General features: G+C 38.7%; 1 protein-coding gene across 11 annotated transcripts in view; it reads left to right on the top strand.

Annotated features, from left to right (window-relative positions):
• SYNE2 (spectrin repeat containing nuclear envelope protein 2) overlaps positions 1 to 14,053 on the top strand; it is a 288,295-nt gene that overhangs the window by 181,075 nt on the left and 93,167 nt on the right. For all 11 annotated transcript variants that reach the window (XM_074365411.1, XM_074365410.1, XM_074365419.1 and 8 more), the window contains exons 58-64: positions 569 to 754; positions 2,395 to 2,517; positions 4,717 to 4,899; positions 7,255 to 7,386; positions 9,857 to 10,054; positions 10,664 to 10,738; positions 11,957 to 12,067. In XM_074365411.1, the coding sequence (XP_074221512.1) occupies positions 569 to 754; positions 2,395 to 2,517; positions 4,717 to 4,899; positions 7,255 to 7,386; positions 9,857 to 10,054; positions 10,664 to 10,738; positions 11,957 to 12,067 (1,008 nt within the window). The remainder of the gene's footprint in view (positions 1 to 568; positions 755 to 2,394; positions 2,518 to 4,716; positions 4,900 to 7,254; positions 7,387 to 9,856; positions 10,055 to 10,663; positions 10,739 to 11,956; positions 12,068 to 14,053) is intronic.

Raw genomic sequence — 14,053 nt, 5'->3', positions numbered from 1 at the left:
ACTGGCAAGCCACAGGACTACCTCTTCATTTCTCGTCCCCACTTCATTTATCTATTTCTCCCAAATCCATGTTCCCAACATTACAAGTCCTGCCAACTGAATGGCTTTCTTGGCCCTAATTCCAAAATTCAGGGGGATGGACTGCAGGTCAAGTGTTTCTGACCCTGTTAACCATGGCTGGAGGAGCAGGGTTATATGGTGTGAAGTAGCTGCTGCAAGCCCATCAGAATGAGGTAGAGACTCTATAGTCATCTGTTGCCATTGACAAGAGACAATGTTCAGTGTTTTATTATGAAACTGGAAATGAACAGGAGTTGGAAATGTTGCAAAATTCAAATTTCCTGGTTTAAATTTTTTGATTAAGATATAATGCACATACATTTATTAGTTTCAGGTGTACAACAGAATGATTCAATACTTGTATGTATTGCAAAATGATCACCCACAATAAGTCTAGTTAACATGTTCCCCATACGTAGTTACAGAATTTTCTCTGATTAAAATTTTAACCCACTTGTTCCAGTATCTTGATGTTTCTGTCTTTTTCCCCATATTTCCCATTATCTAGATGGCTTTGGAAGATTCAGAACAAAAGCACAATGTGTTACATTCAGTTTTCACGGATCTAGAAGACTTGTCCATAATTTTTGAAACAGATGATTTAGCACAGTCTGTTCAAGAGTTAAGTCATCAAGTAGCAGCTTTACAGCAAAAAATCATGGAAAGCCTTCCACAGATTCAGCGAATGGCTGATGTAAGTTGGCTCTATATAGATGTGGCTTCTTATTCTGAGTTTATAGTTCATTTAGTAAATTAGAGTTATACTGCTAATCAGCTCCTAATTATATGAAGACACATTGATCTGGCACATTTTGCACTTATGTTATTCCTTGAATTATATCTTACTTTACTTTGCAACCTGTAGTGCAACTACAACAAAAATTTATATCCCCACTCTCAGTCCAGAAGTGGTCTATTTAAAGGGAAGAATCCTGATCAAATAAGCTCAGTGTTTTCTCTGTCAGAGAAGAGATATTATTGATTTTAAAGCACAGATTAGCAAAGAAGGAGTTAAAGCAGATAACTTCCCAAGTCTTCATTCACCAATAGCAAATATTTGTTGAGGTTCTGCTATATACCAGCCACTGGATTTTTAAATTATTTTATTTATTTTAGCTTGAAACGTGTAAGGTATTTATTTGAAGATGGAGACACACAGCAAAGGCAGGTGCAGTTAGTCTTAATTATTTACCTTTTATTTCTTAGTTACATTCCCAGCGCCATACTTACTTAATTTCAGGGACTCATACTTGTTAAATATTCTTGGTTATTGAAGCTTTTTCCAAAATCGTTAAATGCTTCTGCAACTTTTGCTTGAAGTTACTCTAAGATACATTGTATACCTTTATATACTTTCTTTAAATATAAAGTGCAGAAAATAATTTCAATATAATTGAACTTCTCATAATTTGAAGATATCACTATGAGTTACTATACTTACTGCTTCATTTGCTTATATAGTTATGTTTGTCCTATATTGAATGGCTCCAAATTGCTATAATTTGAAACCCTTAGTCTATTTCTATGGAAGTTTTTCTATTCCTTTCAATATTAAATATATGTTATTTTTGCTTCAGTTTATCTGCATTAAGCTCAAAAGATCTGAAGGCCCTCTTACAGTGTAGGTGGACTTCAGTGGGTAGGTTTTAAAGCACATATTCTTAAATATGTAGATTTAATAGCACAAATTGCAGCATTTTCACTTTAAGATTCTTGGCCACATTCTAGAAGTTGACATTGATAGGAGAATAACCACTACACAAATGATTGACTGTCTAAATTAATCTGAGTAGGTATTAAGGTTGTTTAGTGACTCTCCACATGGCAACAGATTGTTAGGGAACTGGCAAGAAAATCTGGCAATTTTCCAGCTCCTTGTGTGTTTGTTTCCCAAGAGTGACTTTAGCATTTTACTTAAAGTAGTGGGAAGTTTTTCAATGTTAGACCCATTGCATTCAAGTGTTTAAACACATTCCAAAGATAAATCTAAAGAGTTTGTAGATAATTGAGAATTTACTTAAAAATTGGTTCAAATGCATACTGCTTTCGTTCTCATAGCATAAATAATTGAAAATTGGCCCTATGAGGATATTTAACTCAACAAGGTATAAGCAGTGCTTTGTAGTACAGTATGCTATTACTAATAGAATAACATTTTTATTGAAAACAATCCATATTATCTGTGTAGCACTTGGTTAGTTCTTAAGAGATAGAAGTGGCAAACACATTTGGATTAAATACGAGCATAGAATAAATGAGAATAAATTGTGTTTTATACAGGTTATTAACATACAACATATATCTGAGTGTGTTTTTTTGTTTGTGAAATTCTAGGATGTGGTTGCCATTGAAACGGAAGTAAAATCAATGGAGAAAAGAGTTTCAAAAATCAAAGCTATCCTGTTATCAAAAGAAATATTTGACTTTTCACCTGAAGAACATCTTAAGCATGGGGAGGTAAGCATGGATCATCATTAAAAATATTTTCTCTTAATACTTACTATGCTTATTTTAAAATATCTTATAATATGATGTGAAAAAAAGATATTAGGGTGTGGGGTATAGCTCAGTGGTAAAGTGCATGCTTGATGTGCTGGGTTTAATCCTTAGTGCCTCCATTAAGGGGGAGAAAAAAAGATTATACAGGTGGCCAATAGGCACATGAAAAAATGCTCATTATCACTAATTATCAGAGAAATGCAAATCAAAACTGCAGTGAGATATCACCTCACACTGGTCAGAATGACCATCATTCCAAAGTCCACAAACAATATATACTGGAGAGGGTGTGGAGAAAAGGGAACCTTCCTACACTGTTGGTGGGAATGTAGTTTGGTGCAGCCATTATGGAAAACAGTATGGAAATTCCTTAAAAGACTGAAAATAGACTCACCACATGATCCAGCAATCTCACTCCTGGGTGTATATTAGGAGGAAACTCTAATTCAAAAAGATATATATACCCCCCAATGTTGATAGCAGCACTATTTACAATAGCCAAGACACAGAAGCAACCTGAATGTCCATCAACAGATGATTGGATAAAGAAGCTGTGGTGTAATACCATTTGCAGCAACATGGATGGACCTGGAGATTGTCATAGTAAGTGAAGCAAGCCAAGAAGAGAAAGAAAAATACCATATAATACCACTCATATGTGGAATCTAAAAAAGTGAGACAAATGAACTTATTTGCAAAACAGAAACAGACTCACAGACATAGAAAACAAACTTGTGGTTACCAGAGGGGAAAGGGGGTGGGGAGAGATAAATTGGGAGTTCAGGATTTGCAGATACTATCATATCTAAAATAGATAAACAACAAGGTCCTACTCCATAGCACAGGGAACTAACTTCAATAACTTGTAATAGTTTATAATGAAAAAGAATATGAAAAGGAATATATATGTAATATATGTATGTATAACTGAATCACTATGCTGTATACTAGAAATTAACACAGCATTTAAACCAACCATACTTCAATTTAAAAAAAAAGAAATACGTTTAAAAAATATGATGTGACATAAAGTATTCGGTCTTGCTAAAGGAATAGCAAAATAAAGTTGAGAAGTAGATATGAATGACTATAAATATCATTTTAAACCATTTGCAGTGCTATTTATATAAAAATAATTTTCCCTTTAGGCTATTTTTTCATTTAATTTCTAAAATTTCAAAATTTGATAGTGTTTCCTTCAAGTCAAACCCAGATGTTTAATAGTCCAAGAGCTTAAGCCTCCAAGTCAGGAAACTGTCCTGCTTGCTGGCTGTGTGCCTTTGAGTGATTGGTTAGCATTTCATGGATTCGCTTTCATATCTGTACATTGGTATTGCAGTGATTATGTTGGAGAATTATAATGTATGTAGAGCCCCTAGCATAGGAGCTGAGACATGCTAAACAGCATATAAATGTTGTATACTATTTAGCCTACAGTTAAGAGCATGGGCTTTGGGGTCAGGCAGCCCGGGGTTCTAATCCCAACCCTGCCTGTTATAGTCTGCCCTCACTTGGGTCTTCTGACTTTTGTGAACCCAGTTTCCTTACCTGTGAACAGCAAGTCATAATACCTACCTTCTAGGGTGGGTGTGAAGATTAAATGAAATACTATATACGAAGTACTTAGTAACTTGAATACTCTCCTCTAATTTATTCATAATGTAAATCCAGGTTTCCGTTGATCGGATGTCATTAAAGCAAAGTATGAGTACGTTTTTGGGACTTATGAAATTTGGCCAGGCCATTCTGTTCAATTCAGTAAGCATTTTTGGAGGGCCTGCTGTGTGGAGAGCCCTGTGCTGGGTGCAGTTGCCATGAAAGTTAACAGGAAGCCGTACCTGCTTTTGCATAGCTCGCTGTCTGAGGGTGACACACAAAGCCAAACGGCAGCTCTACAGAGACGGGTGGGAGGGAGAGAAAGAAGGACAGGGTTGTCTAGATGCATAATGTGCGGGAGGTGACTGTTGCCCCAGGCATTCTTCTCTGAGACTTTTAACTACTGGGTTGCAAGTAATACCTTAATTTTTTTCAACCTGAGCTAAAGAACTTTTTTAAAAATCAAAACTGTAGATTAAAGACTAAAGTTTAATTTGAAATAGATTTAGGAAGTGGCCTTTTTTCCCCATTTATGTACCATGTTTATCTAATATCATTAAGGTCATACTGGGAAATATACGTCCCATGAAGAAAACCATTGCTGAAATACTGTCTTACCAAGTGGAGCTGAGGTTGCCCCAGACAGGAATGAAACCTCTGCCTGTGTTTCAGAGGACAAATCAGCTTTCACAAGGTGTAAAACTGTTGGAAAATGTGACGCAGGAGCAAAATGAGTTATTAAAGGTGAGTAGTTTGTGGTGATGGCCAACCTATTGGATGAAAGTGTTCAGCAAAAGCTGGTTGTGTTTTCTGTTTTAACGGTTGGGTTGATCACATTCCCATGACAAAGTAAGATGCTACCGGTGTTGGTTTTTTTTTTTTTTTTTTTTTTTTTTGGTCTCTTCTAGTATTACTATCCAGGAGGTGACATTTGGTATAAGAGAGTGTCTTATTGCTCAAATGGGGCCAAAGTGATTTTTCTCTTACCTTTGTCCTGGTTGAAGACATTAAAGTGTAGTTATGGTCTATTTAATTCAGTCTATAATAATCAAAGATCTACATGGGTGAAATGCTGTGGGAAGAGATTCAACCCTGAACAGTGTGCATTTGCAGTCTCCTGAAGCTGACAGACCCACAATAATCTCTTTATACATCTCAGCTGCTTTCCCATTAATCATTTCGTTTTATTACCAACACGATACAGGTAGAATAGGCACTTTGCCGTCTTTATTTTTCCACATTAGGAGACTAATGTCCAAAGGTTAGGTGACTTGCTAAAGGACCAGAGTTAACTGGTGTTGAGATTAATTCGTGTTCAAATAAGAAAAGAAGTTGAGTTTCTAGTATTTATTCTCCATTTTGGGGTCTCTTGCTTCTGACATCTTCTAGCTCAGGGATTTTTTTTTATTCTTACATTTTGATTAATCTGTCTCAAGTCAGGAATTATCATTAACTAGAAATCATATTTTATTTTGGTTTGTATTCCTACATCAACAACTACTCTTACAAGAAAAGAAAGTTACTGAAAGAGTCCCAGGCTTCTCGGCCCTCTTGGTAGTCACCCCTGTCCTGCCTCCTTTTTTTTGATTAAATGGGTCAGGCTAGGAGGACAGGTTATTTTTCCTCCTCCTGCCCATCACCTGGTTATGGGAAGAAAACTGCTATCTCTTTCTCCCTCTTACATTTCATTCACTTTTGGTGGTCACTCTGTGCTCCTAAGATTGGAGAATATTGTCATCTCTGGTTTGAGTCTTAGTTCACGTAGTTTCTGGCCTGACTACTGATCAGCTGATGTCATTTCCTAACGTCCACAGGGAGAAAAAAAGATCTGGCACTCAATGTACTATTTTTTAATAATATAAAGGGAAGAAAAACAGAAAGATAGGAAATTTGACCTATTATTTTTAATCTTTTTTGTGCTTTATTGGTCTCCTGGTCAGGAAAGGAGAATAACAGTCCTAACTATGCTTTAAAGTGACTCCCTCACAAGATGAAAGAGGGGAAATAGAGAGGAAATTAGATTTTGTGCCAAGTTAGGTATCAAACTGTGCTACTAAAATTTTCCATCGTATTGTGTTAGTGGAAATCGGATGTCATCTCAGATACTGCAAAGCTCAGTAAGCCAGTGGTAATGAAAATCATTAGAATATGGTACATTTCTTTGAATTCCTGCTTTAGGTATTGTTAAGTGCCCTCGTTGTGGAGAATAAGACAAATTACTTTTGGTGGGAGTAGTGGGATGTAGCTCATTATTGATGGCTGGGGAGCAGGTGTGCACAGTGAACGTAGTTATTCATTTCCAGCCTGCAGCTAAAATTATAGTTAAATATTAAAGAAAATACAAGGAAGAATTCTGTGTTGGCCAGAAACTTCGTAGTTTCAAAAGGCATTTTGCTTCATTGTGAAGCATACCAGGGAAATATCTAGATTTTCTTTTGAAGTCCATTTCTTTATCTTTCATTACACGTGGATTATCTCAGCACACAAGTAGGTTCAAGTTCTGCTACTCTCTTAACCCTAGATCCCAGGTATTGTTCTGGTTTTGTCTTATTCTACCAACTCTTGACTGCTTTCAAACCTCAGTCTTTTACTATAAAATGTGTATCACAGATCCCAAGAGGTACCAGGTAAGGATGTGTCTGGACCGGGAAAATCCACATTTCTCAAATCACATGCCCGTTCCATCCTGAATCAGGGATGTCACCTTTCTGTGAGGAAAGCCCCACATGGAATATGTATTAAAATGGTGTATGTGACATACCAGTAATTTCATAAAACTTGGCAGCTTTATGTTAACATGCTATCAGATGCTCCCAGGATAAGCCCAAGAGTCTGGAAATACTTAGGAGCAAAAGTATGTGTGATTAGATCTGTATTCCGAGCACTGCACAAGGCGCTCTGGCATCAGGTAGAGCAAGGTCGGGTGCCAGCTTTGCAAACATTGTTCTCTATTTAGGCTACCATTTCCTATTGGAATCTATGTGGTGCGTATTTGCTGTAATTGATTGGAACTTGTGATAAGGACAGATGTTAGCAGTAGCCCATTGATCTAGGCCTTGGATTGTAACAAAGATTCTTCTTTGGGGGGTTATTTTATAGATAGTCATGAAACAGACTAGCGAATGTGATGAAGAAATAGAAAAATTGAAACAGATCTTAAATAATTATTCAGCTGAATTCTCCCAGGAACATATGTCACCAGACCAAGCTGCCAGCCTGCCACAAGTCCAGGTATGTTTCTTCCATTCATTTGTCCCGCAGTTCATTCAACAGTCACTTTGTAAGCCAGTGGTGCCTAGAGGCCTTTGTGATGATATGGTGCATTTCCTGTCTCTCTCTTCTAATTGAGGTATTTTATGCACGTGTTTACTTTCCATTTTTACTTCATAAAAATAGGTAATTATATAATTATCATAATGGAAGTCCTTTCAAGTGTCTTTAGCCTCAACTTGGTGCCGTTTGGCCTGAATTTGCCCTGGTACCAAAGAAGCTGATGTAACATACGGTTTTTGGACAACCTGACTTTTGGCTAATTTTCTAGCATGGGGGTCAGACAGGCTGGGCTTTAGAGGTAAAGACTCTGAATGCTGTTGTAATAAACAGTTGCATATACTAAGCAGTCTTTCCATATGCCATAATTAACAATGTCCTGTGGACTCAGGTCCAGTGGTTTGCACGTTAACCCTCTCTTGCTATGGGTTTTTTTAATCTTTGTTTTTGAATCATCATTTCTATAATGAAGAAATCTAGTTGCAGGCCAAGGATTGTAGAGAACTGCTTTTTTTCCTGCCATTAAGTGGATGTAGGCCAGCAATTGCTATGGTACTCAAAGCCAGGTTACACCACTTTCTAGCTGTGAGATGTAGGGCAAATTTCTCAGCGTCTAAGGTGAAGTACAAAGGGGTCCAAGATGACACAGCTATCAGGTGGTGGACTCAATAAGACAGACTCAATGTATTAAATATTTCAGTATTTTGAAAGTGTCAAGTTTCCCTTTACGTTAAAAAATTCCAGGACTCCAAAAAGCTTTTGTTTATATTAAAACTCAGAAATGTAAATATATTTGTTGAGTTTATTTTAAAATGACAAGAGTAAACCCATTACATATTAATAGCAAGAAAATTTTGGTGCAAGAAATTATATCTTCCCAAACAAAATGTAGTGGGAAGAGTGACATCGCTTTTTGTTTTTGCAAATCTCATTAGTCTATCTGGCTACTAGGAGAGATTCTCATGTGCTTCTGCATTCAGTCTATTGAGATACGTAGTTCTGTTTGAAGTATATAAAGATAATCCAACCTCTCAAAGATACATGCAAGGATAGGGCGGATTACTTTAATAACCCTTTTAAATAATTATGGACATCCTTTGAAACTACACTACACTCCAGCCAGTAGATATTACTCACAGGTTCATTGTTAAATGGAATCTGAAGCCATGTCAGTGAACTTTTCATACTCTTACATTAAAATCCCTTGGTCTGTCTTGTACTTGGAATGGATCTCCAGCCATGCGTGATTGTATAACATCATGCTTGATCATTTGGAAAATATTGTTTGACTAGCTATGTATATCCTCCAAATGGTGACACATTTCAGTAGCTGATATTAAATTTTATTAATATTTATAAATGTATTAATATTAACATCTACCTCTTCAGAAAAATCATTATATATGTGTGTATATGTATGTATGTATAGTTTAATAGCTGTCTTTTTTCAAGTAGAAATAGTGTTCTATGAAAAAAAAATTAATAGGTTGGCTTGAAACTTAATTATATGAGAGCTCTTCCTCAACCATCATCATACTTTGGTGAACTGCAGAAGTGCTTTATACATTCTTCCCATGTTGTCATACAGAATATAAAAAATACTTGTGCTTTATCAAGGATATTCTTAAGTGAAGCGTCTAGTCACTACTAATACAGTTGATATCCCTGTTTTGATTCATATAAGGTGTCAGGAGTTTTACCCACCACTGCTTTTGTGACCTCACACAGTGAAAAATGTCAACACAGTGAGAAAGGCAGGTAACACTTGAGTATTATGAAAATGATCTTGACCTCATGGAGTGTGACCCCCTGCAGATGGCACTTAGAGAATGGCTGCTCTGAGCCCTTCTCTGCCACCATAATGCTGCTGGCTCTGCAGACTAGTCTGTGTCTCTAAGTGTTATTCTAATGGCTGTAGTATTACATCTGTTGGGAGACACTGTACCTCTGAAGTTGAGTGTTTACTGCAAAGGGAAATACACCAAAGCCAATTCAGATTTACTTAAGTTATCATTTCCCAAAACAATCACAAGAAGTTTAACTTCAGACAGAATCGGGATATTGGTGTCAGGACATGAGCAGTAGCCGAGGAGCCATGGGGACTGGGTGTTAGAAGTCCAGGTGTGTGCTCTGTCACCACTGCAGCCCTGGAAAAATCACCTTCTTTCTCTGGACTTCAGAACTCTCACTTACAGGTGGAAACATGATGAGTTTCTCTGTCTGTAGAAGAAAAAATGATCAAGGTATCAGGTGAGGCTGAGGCATCCTGTAAGGGAGCTTACAAACCCTTCCCAGCCAGGATGGAGAGACTAACTCCTGGCTGTGCAGACCACACAGCACAGAAAAATCTTCATCCCTGGTACCAAATGAAGCCGGCTCCTGTGGCAAAGGTCATGGACATCCCAAAGCAACGCACACTTTTTCTGCACAGGGAGAAATCGAAGATATGGAAAAGCAGATTCTGAGCTTGAACCAGAAAAAAGAAGACCTGTTGGTAGACTTGAAGGCAGCCATACTGAACCTTCACCAGCACTTACAGCAAGAACAGCAGGAATCAGAAACAGAGATGCTGGCAGCCGGAGCACCGGAGGAGGACGGCGCAGCTGAGAGGGAGGCTCCTGAGTGGAAGGTGGGTGTGGCTTCAGGTTCATGCTGGTCCCACATTCCACATGGGCTTTTAATTGGTAGTATTTTTCACCTGCAAAACCTGTGGCCTCTATGTCTATGGCATAAGGTAAAGGAATTTTTAAAAGTGGAAGTACTTCAGCTGAAATTATTCACTAGTGAATATTAATCCTCAGGGCATGTCTGTTCTGGACTCAACCCAGAATTCTTCTGCCCAAGTTACTTAAAAAGCTGCTTGTGAAATCCCATGGGTAGGTGGGTGGCAGCCGCCCTTTGAAGTCTCTTCCTACTAAACAGTCAGCCCACTGCAAACTCAGAAGTGGGCCCCGACCTCCCTAAGCCCGCTCTGAATCCACATCAAGGAATCACATTCTTGAATTGTTTGATGAGGGGGCACAGAGAGCAGCACATGTGAAAGGGATCTCAGGTTTGACCGAGTCGTGATATTCGGCTGGATGAGCTGAAAGTTGCTGGACCCAGAGGCTACTTGTGTGGGAGGACATTTTGGGTCAAGAATGTAAAAAGAATGAGCTACGTAATAACGCGGCCAGGCCGGGATCCTGGCAGCGGTGATCAGCCACCTGGCTGCATGTCTTTGTGCTGTGCCTTTCAGCTGAACAGAAAAGGTTCCATGTCCTTCCTGCCGGCAGTGGAGGAAGAAGCAGAAGAGAGCTCCCTGAAGAGTGAAGTAAGGAACATGATTTTCTTGTTCAAGTTCGTTAGAACCGAAATCTCCAAAAAGGTCAATGAGAAGATCTTCAAATGAATGGAAACATGAGGATTTTAAAAAATTTAATATGGGTATTTTATAAGGGTGATTGAAGTAGTTGTCTTACGTTATTAAGGTGGTTTAAGTGCGTCAAAACCTACTTCAGGCCAGAGTGGGCTAAATGTAATTCAGACACACTTGTTGATGTAAGGCAGGAGATGAAGTTCTTTGTCGTATCCTGAGTTCTGAGTACTTTCTCGGGAGTTTTGAAAGTCTGTCGTTTGCTTGGCACTCCAGGTGTGCTTTATAAACTTTCTTTTTCCATGCTTCAAGTACTTTTTTAGTCTAAGACAGCATTGCCAAGGACACAAAGAATTGTGTTAGCAGCTACCCCTACTCCTTGTCCTTACTTCTCCCTCAGAGCTGGCTGAATGAGACCTTTATTACCAGCTGTCTTTTCTGATATCAATTTCCACTTCACACTTTAAAAACTAAAGTTACAACGGGTCGTGTGCCACAAGGAAGGAGACAGCAGCGGTTTCCAGTTTTTACGTCTCACACGTAACCACCAGGCGTTCTCTTGGCTCGTTCTGTGGACTGCTCTGTAGCCCTGCGTCACAAAGAACAGCCTGTTGTCCTTTAGTCACCACTAGGACACCGCGGGACTGAGCTGTAGGACAAGGAGGAGTGAGGTGTACTCTAGACTCTGACCACCAGACAGCTGTGTAATCTGATTATGCCCCTTCACGGTGGAGAGAATTGTGAGAATGGAGGAGGTACCGGGGCCAAAAAAAAAAGGGCTGCATTTCGGTACAAGTCTGAGACCCGTTTTTGCCTCTGAGCTGATATGTTTATCACATGGGTTGTTGTCTTTGACTACAATCAAAAAATACATGTTCATAGCCTTTAAGGTGACATTTACCAAAGCAGATCATATTCCTAAAGCACTGTTTGAAAGCTCCCCTTCGTGTGACATGAGCTGACCCCCAACTTTTAAGACTATTTGGGGGGCTATAGGAATAGCAACCACTTTTGGACTCCTATGATGTAGTTAGCCAGAGAAATCGATGACAGACAGGGGGAGGGGTGGGATTAAGGGCTACCATTCTGCCACCTGGTAAACTGAGTCTTACATAGGAGGTGAGAAGGATGGTAGGAAATCACTTCCCTTTGCTAATCAGTTGATTGCTGTATTAGAGTGGAGATAAGAAAGCAGAACCGTCTTCTGGGTCTCCATCTTTACTCTGGAAACATGACAAGGACATGGAGGAAGATAGAGCATCCTCGTCCTCTGGAACCATTGTTCAGGTAATGCTGGGCATCTTTATCTTCTACGTTTTGATGTCCTGTCCTGGGCCCAGTATGCTACATTAATGCACTGACTTTCTTGATCCTGCTTCCAGGATAATTACATGGTGCTTCCTCTTTGATTTATAGCTACATATCTTTACTTGGCGCTCCTCTTTCTTGGCCCCCTTTGTAACCAGGATTTTGCCCATGACTATACTTAAACTGCCCTTGACTTCTGGGTGTCAATTTAGTGCCCTTTTATTAGTCCTAACCTTTCTTGATCTCTCCAGCACTAAACACCTCTTCCTTCTTGAAATGCAATGTTCCTTTGGCTTTCCCAATTCTACACTTTCTTGTCTCATCTACCTGCAGCCCCTCTTCTGTCTCCTTCTCTTGCCCTGTTTCTGTGACAGTAGGCATTCCCCCAGAGTTTCCTCCTCTTCTTTCTTCTCTACGTTCTCTTATGGTGATTTCTCCCTGGTCCTCTCATAGGTTTGGCAGTAACCTCTTTGCCAGGGATTCCAAATCAAATCTCGAGTCTTGTCTTTCCCGTTAATCTGTTCCGCATTTCTACCCTCCAGATATATATATTTTTCCTTTTGGATGTATTCTCTTCATCTCAAACCCAATTTTCCTTCAAAGCTTGCTCTTCCTTCTAATCTCTCCGTGTCTGTTAATGGCATCACTAATTCTCAGTCTAAGACAAACTTCAGAGTCATCTTAGGTACCTCATTTGTCTTACCTTTCATGTCCAATCAGTGGCCAAGTGATGTCAATCATCAGATCCTTCTTCTCCTCCCATTGTTTTTGTCATCATCCTGTTCCAGGCAATTTGTTAACATCTTCCCTAGACTTTGGGAGTAGCCTTCTAAGTGTGTTCATAACCTCCAGTCATTTATATCTCTATACAGTATTAACTGATTGCTTTTCCTGAAACAATTCATGCTAAGCTCCAGTCTTTCCTGGATTCTGATTATCCACTGAATAAAATGCTATCTTCTTAGCCTGGCATTCCAGACTTCATGATCCCAACCTACCTGTCCAGTTTATGTAAGCTTCACCTTTGGTTCTTGGTTTATACCTTTCTAGTAGCAGTTACTATTTTCAGGACAATAAAAAGTAACGTTTTGTTAGGAACTATGAGGTGCTTTGTATATGTTTTCTTGTTTAATAATCATAGGAATGAGTGAGGTGGGTTATATTCCCACTTTGAAGATGAAGTAAGTGAGGCTCTGAGAGTCCAGGTTAACTTGTCCAAGATCTCGCAGCTTGTAAATAGCGCAACCAAGATTGGTCCGTTGTGACATCCAAACTTTTCCTACTGTACTGTGTTAATTATTTGTGTACATTTCATTTTCCCATTGTTCAACCTTGATTAAGCTAATATGTGAGAGTGCTGGATCAAAGTGTACATCCGGGGGGAGGATATAGCTCAGTGGTAAAGTGTGTTCTTAGCAAGCAGAAGGTCCTCGGTTCAATCCCCAGCACCTCCATTAAAAACAAATAAACAAATAAATAAATAAACCTAATTACCTGCCCCTCCAAAAAAAGTATACATCCATTTAAAAACTGCCCTCAAACTGTCCTCAAGAGGGATTCCTGGCATTCCTACCAGGAATGCATAAAAGTGCCTCTTTCCTGATTCCAAGCTGATACTGGATATTTTCAATCTCAGCCAAACCTAGCCAGTGGCTTAAATTGTCTTACATACATAAGAATGTAGAATATCTCTTTAGGTGTTTATTGGCTTTTGTATTCTTCTTTAATGAATTACTTGTTCATGCCATTTGACTTTTTCTACAGAGGGGTTACTGACTTATAAGAATACTTAATATATTAAGGATATTAACACTTTGCAAGATGTCATCCCAGTCTATTTCTTTTTTAACTTAGATTGTGGTGTCTTTTGTGGTGTGTGTTATTTTATTTACATTGTTAATACTAACATTTTTTCCTTTATTGTCATGCTTTAAAAGTCCCTCCCCACTCCTAGATTAGTAGATT

This window comes from Camelus bactrianus, chromosome 6, assembly GCF_048773025.1.
Source record: "Camelus bactrianus isolate YW-2024 breed Bactrian camel chromosome 6, ASM4877302v1, whole genome shotgun sequence".
Classification (NCBI taxonomy): domain Eukaryota; kingdom Metazoa; phylum Chordata; class Mammalia; order Artiodactyla; family Camelidae; genus Camelus; species Camelus bactrianus.
Note: the sequence above shows the minus strand (reverse complement) of the source record. Positions and strands in the feature narration are given on the sequence as shown.